The sequence below is a fragment of the Tachypleus tridentatus genome, chromosome 9 (genome assembly GCF_004210375.1).
Source record: "Tachypleus tridentatus isolate NWPU-2018 chromosome 9, ASM421037v1, whole genome shotgun sequence".
Classification (NCBI taxonomy): Eukaryota; Metazoa; Arthropoda; class Merostomata; order Xiphosura; family Limulidae; genus Tachypleus; species Tachypleus tridentatus.
The window spans coordinates 75,582,601-75,596,530 of NC_134833.1; the positions used below are offsets into that span (position 1 = coordinate 75,582,601).

A 13,930-nucleotide genomic window follows, 5' to 3' on the forward strand; every position below is an offset into this window, starting at 1 on the left:
TACTGTTGTTTCATGAGTGAACATTGTTGCTATTTTAACCATATTTTGCACTTTACACAACATATTTTCTTTTTGAGTAAGTATCTGAAATACTAATGAAATATATTTTGCATTAGCTCAGTGTCTTGCTACACAGACTACATATGAAACAAAGTCATATATATACTTTGCTTGACTTGTTCAAGAGCCTTAGATGACATTGAAAACATAATCTATGAACTAAATTATTATTTTTTTGTAAAATGTACCTGTTGAATTTTTAGAAATATATAATTATTTAATATTTTTCTTTAAAGAACAATTACTTTATGTCTTTGCAGGAATATTTTTATGGTGTGCAAATAAAACTTGCAGTAATTATATAACTTAAAAGCACCTTCAAAATTACCTTGCTAAATATTTGACCAGTGTATTTCTCTACAGTACTGATGCTGAATGAAAGAAGACACATTATATACAGTTTTAACCATAACTTTTTTTTTCTGATTGGACATCTTTCCTCAATTCACAAAAAGCATTCTTGATTAGTATTGCCCTAAACTGGTGCAATTTGTTTTTGCATAACCCTAACCTTGTAACTTTCTCTTTTTTCTGCATACCTACATGCACCAATATGAGTGCAACACTACTACTATCATAACCTCTGCTCTATCTAATAATGTGCCTATTAATCTTCATTGGCAGTTTTACTGAGCAGTCATTCTCATTTTTCCTCATGATTTAGTTAGTATATTCAAATATTTTTCTTTTCAATTATTTACTATTTTAATTCCATTTTTCCTTTTTTTTTTTTCTGTGTGGGGAGGTGTTACTTAAACTTCAATACCTACTCTCCATTTCATAATTTTTGTTAATGTTTTTGATTTTGTGAGTTTTGTTTGCACTTCCAATTTTGGGTGGCTACAATTACCACTTCTCTTTCTGCTATAAAGGATTTCCTGACCACACTTCTGGGGTCAATAATGCAGTTATCATCCATAGAGAATTGTACCATGTCTAACAACATTCTGTATAACCTTATTAGTAACCTGTTATACCAGCACCTGAGTGTATCTTACTGAGTGGATGTGTAAAAGGGCAGTTTGTTTTACATCTCCTAAATATGCTTTTCTGCCATGTATTATTTTTGAGGAACTATTTATGTCTTCTCCCTTTCCTTTCTCTTTTCTTGGATTTTACCCATGCTTTCATAAGGGATTAATCTTTGAGTCATTTTTGTTTGGTTTTCCTCCTTACCTGGATATTAGGCTTTATGCTTATTGTTTTGGGGAACATTTGAATTCTGTTTAGTATGCTCTGTCTGCAAGTATGGGTTTGGATCCTGATATATTAGTTGTTTTCCTTACCTTGGAATTATCCTGCTATCTTTTATCATTATTCATTGCTATCTGTTCATTATCCTCTTTTCACTTTTTAGTTGCTGTGGTTCTTCAGTTTCATTGTTTGTTTTCCATTGGTCATATTAATCTCCTTTTTGTTTGCTACTATAGTACATAGTTTCTCTTTGAACTACATTTTACAAACATGTCTTCTTTAATGTTTTTTTTTTTTTTTTCTGGTAAGGATCCTGTTTTCTGTAGGGTTTATTTACCCATTTTTTCATTGTGCACATTTGTTATGGCATGGTTGTTTCTATGAGGAGGTGTTAAGGGGTATTCCTGCCTATTTTGCAACTGGGGTTGTTTGAGCAAGTCTCCACAACTTGTTTTGATCCTCCCATGTTGTTTCACCATCTACTTGATTTAACTCTTCAGTGGGATTCTATTACTTCCCATTGTCAGTGAGAGGCGGCATGTACTTACTTTTCCACAGTGCCTTCTGTTAGGAAATAATTCTTGTTTGGGGTTTTATCTTCTGATTTGTGGATGATGTTGGTTGATGTGTTTGATACAGGTCTCCATATTCTCATATCTCCAGTAGTCAGACATTTTCTTTTTGTTCTTCATGGGTGTATGTTTTTAGCTTAGGGTGTTATATTTGGCCTTGCCTTGGATTTCTATGTATTTTACCAAGTAGTCTATGCCTTTTCTTGATTGCTTCCTTCTCTAAACCTGAGTGTACACCTTTTTAGAGACGGCTGGCTGCTTATAGCTTCATCGCTAGCCATTTCTGCCTTTCATACTCAGTTTCTTTGTTGGAATGCTTGGCTTATCTCATCTGATTAATTTTTGGTTTTCTTTGTAGAGATAAGCTTTATTACTGTTGGGTTTACAAGTTGGTACATCCTTTAGATGACATCTCATATTCCCCCTTTCCTTCTTATATGTGTGTGGTTCTATCTCTTTTGGAGACATGGGGTTTTCTCAAAACTCTCATTCCTCTTGGTCACACCAACATGCACCATCCGTTGTGTGTTTTTGATTGTCTGTGCAGCCTTGTTTGAGATTCCTTGAATGCAACTCTTATTTTTTCCTTCACAAACAGTCTGAATGAATAGAACCACTTTTGCTGAGGTTGATCTTCTTCCTTCTCCTCATATGGGTTATTACCTTTCTCAGAGTTTTTTCTGATTGGAGAGCATATCTTAACATTTGAGAACTCTTCAAATTCACTCTGTGTCTCTACATGACACCTCTAGCTGCTTATTGGTTGGTACTTTCCTTCTTACTGACTCTTGGTGACCAGGTGGTGGTTTTACTTTTACAATTCTATGGTGTAGTGCAACATCACCATGCATAAGGACATGTCTGTATACCTTTTTTTTTCTTCAAAGTTTGGAATTTTTTATATTTTGGGCCCACTCTCATTATATTGATCTATAGGAAAGTCATTATCTGGGGGAATGATCATGGTTGTGAATAGGTTATCTCATTTTAAGAGGATTCTACTAATGTGGTAGTATTTAGATCCTTTTGTTTTTTAAGTTTAGTGTTCACTTTGGGATATCCTCAATTTGAATGCTTTTACACCTCACTTATAAATACATCATATACAGTTTTGATCTGTTGTTTCACATTTCTTGGTGGGTACATTGGTTTCTCTTTGTCAGTATCAGAAATGTTTTCTCTATATGTGTCCACCTATTCTTCTTTGTGTCCTATCAGAATTCAGTACACTCCATGCAGGGTTTAGCTAGGATACCATTTGGACTGGCTCTCCCATGATTTCCATTTCTTTGATGGTTTTTTGGTGTCACTTTCCCTTTATCAGCTGTTCTCTCCTTCATCAGCTACACTTAAAAACTTGTTGTTCAACTATTCTTTCATTTCATTTTCATGAGTGGCTTTTACCTGGTCCTTTGCCAGGTCAGGATATTTCAAACATATCATCTTCTTGGTTTCCAGTTCAGTTCATCTTTCCTCTCTGACAGTTTCCTAAAGTTGTTACTATAAATAACACTGTTAGTCTATATGCCTAGGTTATCATTCTTTCCTTACTCCCATTTCTTATCTTGCCATTGTTTTTCACTTAGCTTTCAGGCAGCAACCTGTCTGTTTTCTCTGTTGGTAGACTGTCAGGCAGTTTTGTCTTTCACTTTCAGCTTTCTGGATTTGCTTTTGTGTTCCTCATTTCCTGTCTATCTTACTTCATTCATTCTCTTTTGCCTGTCCTCCCAGTTTCTCTCCAAGTGTGGAACCTCTATGTTGTCCTTCATGCTCTTTGCTTTCCTTCATTTAAATCTTTGTTGTCAGATTCTGTGTATTATTTTTCTTTTCTGACCCTGTTTTGCATATTTTCAGCTTGTGGTCAGTTTTTTTTGTTTGTTTTTTTGAAGTGTTTTGATGAGGTTTTGCTAGGTTTGTTTCTTAGTTACTGATTGTCCCTTTATGCATAATACTTTGGCTATTTTGGAGATTAATTATGTTTTCACTTCTTTCTTTTCCCTCCTTCTTCCATTCTGCTCCTGACTAACTTCTTTGCCCAGACTTTATATGGTATATGATATGCACTGCATAATTTTGTAGCTTCCAGGTCAGATTGTTTCCAGTGATTTGTTCCCCAGTCTTCTTACAGTTGTATTTGCCAATCACTTTGTCTGGAGTATTCTTGCTTTTCTCTAATTGTCTTGTCTTTTTTTTTTTTTTCTGTCAGATTCTTTACCTTGCCACACCCCTGGTTGCCATTTTTATTTCTTCTCTTAGAGGACATCATAAGGACTGGTATATGGGTTACTCTGTTTGTTTTTCTTTTCCTTTAATGGGGCCTTTTCTGCATATGTTTAGGAGCCCACTCTGTGGCAAGTGGTGCCTGACCAGGTATATTCACTCAAATCTACATTGTACTGACTCCATCTGATTGTTATCTATGCATAAATATCAAATATTACATGAGACAATGTATCATGCCACATGATCATGTTATGCACACCATTCAGATGGGGTGTTCTGTAGGATCAATTGTACATATATCTTGTGGTTTTTAACTTCATATATATGGTCATTCATGATCATACACTTATGGATTTACATGGGTAAAGCAAACAGCAATTACTGCCCATCACTGATGCTCTGTGGTGTTAAGGCTCTTCCTACCATGGGCCTGATGTACAATTTCAGGTGCTGCCAGGTATTATTTGATTGACTCTGCCAATATGGAAGATCTTTTTTTTGAAACAGGGCAGTCACCCATTTCACTGCGTCTGATGATGCAGTCTTCCAGACTCTCTAATGCATTATTTTTCCTTTCTTCTAGTGAAGTGTAGGAGTCCTTGCCATTTAACAAGTTTTAGCCATAAGTGAAACACAATACCACTTAATCAGTGGCATTCTGCTAAGATTTATGATATGATGCACTTCCTACCATGGAGGTGATGTATGATTCCAAATGCTGCCAGATACTGGTTGAAGTACTCCACCATATCTATCTACCTACTTATATATATTGCAGATTGTCCCTCTGGCTGAGACATTGTTTCCCTCTTACCATCCACTAGATGTCAATAAATTGTTGGTTTAGATGTAGTTTAGAAACAGTCCAGTCCTCACATATATTTGATTGGTTCCATTCTCATACTGCAGACTGGACGATAGAGCCAGAGATATTACCCTAAATTGAGGTCCCTTTTCATTCTCCTACTACCAACTGGATGTTGATTCCCCGTGGATCTTACATTACTTGAAGTTGGACAAATCACATGATCACCTTCATGTTTAAGGCTGGATTCCATGTTCCTACCCCAGCCTGGATGTAACATTCCCATTACCACCAGATTTTGAACCAGTGAAGAACCCTTCTGAGGTCTGTTTACTTCCTACTATCTGCCAGATGTTGAATCCCAGTAGATCTGGTGTTAGAAGCGCATGCATGCAGAGTTAGATTCTTGGTATGGATGATTATATTTCTGTCTTTTACCCATTTTGAGGTGAAAGGTAGAGGACCCTCTTCCTACCATGGACCTGATGTACAGTTTCAGATGCTGCCAAGATGTTGGTTAAGGTCAAAATTCCATTTACAGTCTATTACATCCTAGCCACTCAAGACCTGAGACCCTCCAGGTTTCTGTCTTTTATATTTTGGCAATAGATGTGGTGTAGTCTCCAATTGCTATGTTGTTGTAATTCCTTACCATACTTCAGTTTAATGCGGTATTCTAGCTTTCTGTGAGAAGAGGTAAGATATTTTATCAGAATTTAAAATTTTCATAAACTGAAAATGTATTTCCAATACATGCATACCTTCTCTCACATTTCCCATACCCTTCTCTCCACTTCTGGTGTATTGGTTGACTTGGTCATGGCCAATCTTGAAGTGATTAACAGGTGCATTATTAGAGAGGGCTCTAGTTATGAGGTGGAGGTTTGTTGCATGTAGATATGCAGAAAGAAGTGGGGGCTAAAGGGTTAATGGCAAGCAAAAACATTTGTTTCTGTGTCTACTGGAAATATATTTTCAGTTTAGGAAAATGTTCGCTTTTCAAACACATTTATCAAAATTTTTACCTCTTATTTATTTGTTTGCTTGTTTGTTACAAGAATAAATGGAATGAGGTTGCATTAGACTGAGATTTGTCAATATTTTCTCTTACAACTATGAAATAATTTCTATTAAAAAAGCTTATCAGCCATATTTCAATCTACTTCTTTGATTTAGTGTTGGATACTGTGTTTTATTCATAATGTCAGAAAAAAAAAATTATCTCAACTAAAATATTTAGATGTTAAGAGTTAACTAATATGATTTATGATCCAAAGAAAATGTTAGATGGAAATGGTTATGCAACAGTGTTCTTATTACTGCTGGAGATACCTGGTTGAGCAAGAAGTTATTTTGTAGATACAGACACAGGCGTCAGTTTATTTTAATATGAAATGGTTAAGACAAAATTTTTAAGGATAAATAAAAGATAAATAAGTTTGGAATGTATCAAACACACTCACAAGTATATCTAAACTACATTGTAGGTTATATCAGGGAAACTCTGAAGTGTATTGTTGAACACTTAAAAATTTAATGAATTCTAATTTAATAAACTTGTGAAGTTTTAAACGCTAGAGTAGTGTAAGAATATGTACTTATTGATTTTAGTAACATCAATAATGAAAAATTAACAGTTTAATATCTTTTTTTAAACAAGTATTAAGGCATAACTTTCAAAAAAATATTTTATAGAAGTCTTATCACTTCTTACAGGAACTCTGTGAGACTAACCATACGAAAGGTGATGTATGCACCAAGCAAACAAGGAGAACAGCCAAATGTTGAAGTCAGTAAAGAATTTATGATGTCCCCTAACAAACTACATCTGGAAACATCTCTGGACAAAGAGGTTTGCTTTAATCTTTATTTACACAGTATTTTATCAGGATGAGAACTATAACATAAGAAAACAATTTATTAAATTGAAACCTTTAATCTATTACATGGAAGAAAAAATGTTTACCATATATTTTCACTTATGACATTTTTATGTTTTATAATTGTGAGAAGCCATTGTTGATTCAGCTTAACTTGAAAATGTTTTCTTTTTTACTTAATAAAAAACAACAACATTTGTTTATATTTTTTATTTTTTTGTTTTTCAGCTAGGAAAAATTCAATAATTTAAATCTTCCTCTTTTGAAAACATGTTCAGTTTTAATGTTGGATTTTGTTTAAACTTCAGTCACTTTCCGTGTAAGGATTTGTTGCAATTTTTATAGCTCTATCATCATGGAGAAGAAATTGCAGTCAATGTTCACATAGCTAACAATTCAAATAGGACAGTAAAAAAGGTAAAAGTATCAGGTTGGTATAGTTATCTTTTGAACTTGATCCATCTGTTTTATTTATCCTGAAATTCCAAGCATACTAGGTCTTTACTAAAGTGAAATGATAAATATACCTAATTGTTTCTGAACCTTCACACATGTAAGTGTATGTAAGTTTGAAATACAACATTATTTGAACAAATAGCTAGGTTTATTTCACTGTAGCAACTTATTGTTCTGAGTCATTTTTATTTAGTATCATTCATGGGAATGATTGCTGTAAAGTAGAATACACTATATAATGGTGGTCAACAATATGTTCTACTACAGGGTCAGGTGATACATCCTTTTATTTTCCATTTGGAATCGGGGATGAAATGGGAGCCTAAAATGGCCTGGTCAGATTCTTAACAATCAGGATGTTATATAATATATAATAAGAGAGAGATGTACTGTAAGTTAGTAAATATCACTGGGACAGTATAACCAGGTTTTTAACCCACTGGCCCAGGTGTCACCAGTCCACCCAGTATGCCTCTGTTTGGAGTGATTGGTAGTGATTTAAGTAATGATCATGTCCTTAGAAATATAATATACTTTAGAACTATGTATATACCAAGTTTTTTTTTCAATCGAACATATTTTAGAGGTTTTCACTTACTGTTTTATCTCAACCACAGGCACTCTCATTTATCCACACATTTGTTGTTTCTGATTGTTTTTTTTATTAAATAAAAATTATTTTACTGTATCTTACATTGTTTCCAGTCTCTTTCTTTACTCTAAACTAAGTCAAAGCCAAGATAATTCAATTATAACTCCACAATACATTTTCTGTTAAACGCATTATCTCACAGATTCTATTCAGTTACTCAAAGGGAGGTCAATGAACCTGGGAATACCACACCTTAAACTAAGTATAAGTATTTTAAAAACTTATAGGCTTGGGTGAAAGGAAAACAAGGAAAGCTACACTGTGAAAAAACAGTCCATTTACATAAGGTGGCATAAAATATTCAAAGAAGAACAAACTGTAAATTAAAGTTGTATTGAAACAAGACTAGAAATAAAAATTAAAAAAAAAATATGTAGTAATAATTTTTTGTATCTTTTTATTCCTGTTATAATTTAAATGTAAAAAATGATATAACTGCAGCATTTGCCAGAGGTATGTTTGAATACAAGATGGTTCATTACTTTGTATACAATACAAATTACAATTAAAGGGAGAATTGCAAAAGTCATAACTTGGATTAGTAGTTGCTTTTTTTTTCTATGTCTATCCAGAACGTGTATAGATAATAAAAAATACTAAATTTTAAAATCTGAACATTTCATGTCTTGTTTTATTTTGTAGTTGATTCAAAGGAGGATCAGATTAGTTTGTTTGTTTTTAAACAATGTTATGTTTCCTTATAAAAATTACAAGGTACTAGTCACTAAAGAATTTATATTGTAATCTTTATTTTATAGTTTCTATTTATTTTTAAAGTTAATAGATAATTGTTACTTCCAACATACAGTAATTTCAACAACAGTAAAAACTTAAGATTATTGTTGATTTCAAATTAAGACATTAATTGGAAACCTTTCTAAAAAGGTATAGAAAATGATATATAGGTCATATACAATTTAAATCTACTAAAATATATTTCAAGAGTAGATGAAAATGCATATCTGATTGAAATAGTTCAAACTTGATAAAAAGTTACATAGATCAAATGGAAAATATTGTTAGTTGTGTATAGATGTGATGAAAACCTATATTAAACAACACCTATTTCAAACAGAATTGTCCTACTTTCATGTGTACAGTGGTCGTACAAAGTTGACCAAAATCCAAAAATCATATATGCTTTAAATTTACTTGTCATTAGAGGAAATTACTGTGTAAAGATATGATTTTGGTACAGTACATTAGTGTGAACTTTTGTTCTGATTACATATTTGAGTCTATTATTTGTTTTGCATATTTTCTTTATTAAGAATGTTATAGTAGCTTCAACTTGGTATGTTTTAGTTCTTCAGTTTGCTGATATCTGCCTGTTTTCTATGGCACAGTATAAGTGCAGTGTAGCATCATTGGAGAGTGAGTGAGTAAATTAATTTAAGTTTTTTCTAATATTATTGCTATGATAATGCTACTTTCAACATTTCTTAAAGGTATACTGTTCTAGATTAAACTGTCTGATATCAAGTTATGATTTGAACTTGAGTAATTCTAATGTTATTTTCTGCAATTTTTTTTCTAATAGCACTTGATATATGCAAATAATTTATTTTACCTTACAATCAACAGTTTCTGTGTTTCTATCTTTGTAAAAAAAATAGGTTTTCTATATTAAGTCATAAACAAATTAAATGAATGAAAAACTGAATTTATTTTAGTAAAATATAAAGTTTAACAATCATGTATCATTATCACTTGGTGTTTGTCTGCCTTATATCTTATACACTACACCATTTACTTCAATATGTTGATCTCTTTAGTATTTGTAATGTTAATACTATATTGTTTTTCATGAAGTAATACTGATCATAAAGATGGTTTATAATAGAGATGGTTGTCCAGTGGGGCCTGGGTTTACACTATCTAAAGTATACTATTTGAAGCCTCTGCTAGCTAATAACAAAGATAAACGTGGTCTAGCATTGGATGGACAGTTAAAAGATGAGGACACAAATCTAGCTTCTTCCACCATGTAAGTCAGTAATATGTCTTTCAATTATACAATTGTACATTTTCATTTACTACTATTTTCTGTGTTTGAAAAAGACTATACATATAATTTAATAGTGGTTTCAATCCTTTTTTTTATTTTTATTTACATAGAGTGTAGTCAATCAGCTTTCTTCCTATGCCATCAGTTGCTAATGTTTTAAAAAGTAAATTTCAATCAAATCTATAGTGTACATTGGTACAGCATGCATTTGACATATTTAAAGAGTAAACCTTATGGTTAAAAGAAAAGTATTGCTGAAATAATTAACAGCTACCTGTTGTAAACAAAAGTTCTATCAAAGTTGCAGGTTGAAATAACAAAAAAACAGGATGAAAAATAAAATAACAATAATTATAGGTGCCATCCCTTGTCTCTATTTATCTGTTGTTGTAGTTATTCAGTGAGAAGAGTTTCTTTAAAGTTTGTCAGCATACTTAGTGGTTTTGGTGAGAATTTGTTCAGAGAATAATAGTTTCAAGTCAGGTGTTATTTGTTCATGATTAATTCAAAAATTATCTGGAACTACATTTCTTTTATGTTGTTATTAACAAAGAGAGTCATTATGCTCTCCTATCTGTGTTTGTAGGGTTTTGTTTCTCCAGTTTTCTATGTGTATGATGGTAGATGTTATATGAAAGTTGGTAAACAACATTGGAGACAAAATACCTATATTTAGATCTCAAACACGTTTTTGTAAGACGGTTAGCATTTTCTAGGGTTGGATTTGGCTATTTTATAACTTTAATTGGCACTTCAGTTTTCCTGATTATCTTGGAGATAGCTTCGTCAACTAGATGTGTTATAAAAATGATCTTTTTTTTTGTTACTGTTGGAAACTTGGTTGTTTTCTTTCTTGTTTATCTGTTGTTGTTTTTTCAAGTTTAGAAGTGTGATGCTGTTTAATTGGTCATTTTTGGTTGTTGATGTCTAGTATGAAAACATCTACACACCAACATGCACTACAGAGGTGTGAATTAGTTGATATTTTAGTGAATTAGTTTCTTTTATCTTTAGAGGATAAGTATTTATTTGAAATCCATTTTAATATTAAGAATTTAGATTTTGTACCCAAAACAAATGTCTAAGAAGTTATTATTTAACTTTTTCTAAATTGGATAATGCATAGTTTTTCATATTTTCAGCCTTTTGTTCATTTTCAATTATTATATTGATTATTTCTTTTTTCATTTCATTAGCATCACGGACCCTTCCCAAAAAGAAAACTTGGGGATTATAGTGCAGTACAAGGTGAAAGTAAAGTTATGTCTAGGACCCCTTGGAGGGTAAGCTGTTTTGTTGTACATTTGTAAGTAGCTTGTTCAGAAGTTGAATGCTTAGAATATTTTGTTGAGAATAAATTTGTTTTAATAACTTCCTAATAATTGTATTACTTCATGGAAAATCTTTACTATAGTAGCATTTCTCAATATTACTAATTGAATAGATGTATGCCATATAGAGAGTACTTTGCATTAATATGAAGTTGAGGAAATTTTTTCCTTTTCTACTAAAAATCTTATTATTGAAAGAACAATTAAAGTTGAATTGTTATAATTGCAAATTGCATGCTTAATGCATTACATGGAACATAAGAGAAATCTCTTCACACTTTAATATCAGATTGTAAATGAACTACGTCTCCCATACATTTTATGTTTAGGCACTATTTGTATAAAAATAAAATACTTCTTTATTTTTAAATTTGGAAGTTAATGAAAAGCACCATAAAATTTATATTGTATGCAAAACATCTCCAAGAAAAGAAAAATCTAAAGTAAGACACAAACTCCATACAGATTAGGAGATTGTAATTTGTGTAATAATAATTATATATATGTGTGTGTTTTTGTAAATGTTTATGATCTATGGTAATGATACATGGATGAGTGTCTTGGCCTTACTACAATTTCTTTCTCCACTTATGGCCCTTGTCATAACCTAGTGCTCTGTAGTGACATTTCTGCAGGAGGAGGTTTTTTTGCACAATACACAGCAGTTAATATTATCTCTTTCCTAATATTTTCCACATTCATTCTCCTAGTCTTGCAGACTGTTCTACACACTCTTACACTTCCAATCTTTGACCCTTTAACCATCTTTTAGTTAGGTCCTACTTAATTTTTTGCCTTTAACTGCAGGAGATATAATGGGTATGCTATTTCTGCTTCCCATATATGTTTTCCTTTCTTTTCTCAATATTCTCTATCTATTCCATTTTCTCTGGCCAATCCACATGGATTATTTTTCCTTGATGCACTCTTCTGCTTTTTCATGGTTCATGTTCCCATCTATAAATTCTTTGAAATTCCTCGTCTTCCTGAGATATTTTTACTTATTACTCTCAGGGGATAGCTGCATCACCTCATCCATTTTGCATATGCTACACTAGATCTAGATTCACACTGACTCTTTCGAGTCTATTCACCAATTACAACCTCTTACAATCTATGGCTCTTCAGTTCTGTCATCTATTGGAGGTATTCAGGCAAACTGGTGGATGGTCTAACCCCACTTACCCTCATTGGACATTTTCTTCACCTTCTTGATGTCAACTTCCTTCTATATACCCCTTACCAGCTCTGAATGGGTAAGTTCTCTTTTTATATATCTTACATTGTTGAAGGTAAGTGACTACAAAAAGGTGTCATTCTTGTTTAACAGGGATGTAGTAGCAGAACTTCCATTTATTTTGATGCATGCAAATCCTGAAGAGACAAAAGATGAACAATTAAGTCAACAACCTACACCAGTAAGGAGTAAAGAAAAAGAAGTTGAGGTTCCAGTTGATGACAACTTGATTCAGCTTGATGAGTAAATATCAGTCTTTCAGATATCCTGTGATATCTTGAAACACATAGTAATATGGCTCCTATAATAAATGTTATCTGAATGCACTAAAATAATAAGACTACTTGTGAGGTAGAAGCCTGATTACCAGACTTCAAATGAAATCCTTAATAACACGTATTAGCTGTTAAAACTGTTAATTAACAAGTTTTCACCAAGCTCTTTTTCAACTTGACAGATGACAAATAATGATGGTTTTTACTAAAAGAACAAAACAAGAAATGCTAAGTATTGCTTGTTGTTGACTGATATGTAAATGAATTGAAACATTATCTGTAATCATCAATTTAGCAAACAAATTGACTACTTCAGCATCAACAACAATAACCTTTTATTGTTCAGTAAAAAAGAAAACATTAAATACTGTATGTTGACTTGTATATAAGTGAACTGAAACAACAGCTTTTCACTGTTCACCACCAGTTAATTATAGTTTTTTAAGTAACTGGCATGGCAATTCCAAATCTAAGATGCCTTAACTACATAATCATGATTCCAGGTTAGGCCTATTCAGGTTGTGTAAATATAGATATAGATCTAAGCATATGATATGCTACTTCAGGCAATTTCTCACACACTCAATGCACTTCAAAAATTGATTTCTAATACTATATTAATCTTTATATTTACTGAAGACTATTATTATACACTGACCTCTAATACTGTTCATCCAATAACATTCTTCAGTTGAAATTACTTGTAATGGAACTATTAGACTTGTGTTCCTTTAGATTAATAAAATAAGAAACACAAATAATGACATAATATCTGACATAATTGTTAACAATTTAATACAAAAAAAACAACAACAACATAAAACCTTGTTGAAGGTGTTTCTAATAAAATAAGCCTAGGTGTCTATTCAAAAACTTGATTCACTTTTATTTAGGACTTCTTTTTAAGTATTGACTTAGTCACTAAGTCATAATATGTCAATTAAAAATTATCAGTAAGACACAGGAGCTCATAGTATGTGAATTAAAAAAAAAATTACAAATAGCTCCAGAAATTGTATTCTATTTCAAATTGATGTTTTGGCTTATGCATCTGACTATTTTCATTAAAAGCTTTTCTTGGAGTTTATTTTCATTATTTACTTCATAATTTTATAGTAAAGGTCACTTTGGTCCAAAATTAAATGGTATAACCTAATACTTTAACATAGTTTTAACTTAAAAGACGTGGTATAAGAAATACCAACAATTCAAAGATACCACTTTACATCAAATGTTA

General features: G+C 32.0%; 1 protein-coding gene across 13 annotated transcripts in view; it reads left to right on the forward strand.

Annotated features, from left to right (window-relative positions):
* The window catches only part of LOC143225522 (beta-arrestin-1-like), a 45,255-nt gene that overhangs the window by 28,281 nt on the left and 3,044 nt on the right, over positions 1–13,930 (forward strand). For 11 of the 13 annotated variants that reach the window (XM_076455132.1, XM_076455126.1, XM_076455129.1 and 8 more), the window contains 6 exons: positions 6,571–6,706; positions 7,080–7,164; positions 9,148–9,220; positions 9,686–9,829; positions 11,047–11,133; positions 12,512–12,661. In XM_076455132.1, coding sequence (XP_076311247.1) covers positions 6,571–6,706; positions 7,080–7,164; positions 9,148–9,220; positions 9,686–9,829; positions 11,047–11,133; positions 12,512–12,661 — 675 coding nt within the window. Of the gene's footprint in view, positions 1–6,570; positions 6,707–7,079; positions 7,165–9,147; positions 9,221–9,685; positions 9,830–11,046; positions 11,134–12,195; positions 12,662–13,930 lie in introns of all 13 variants that reach the window. The other 2 variants (XR_013013902.1, XR_013013903.1) reach the window with 2 other exon arrangements.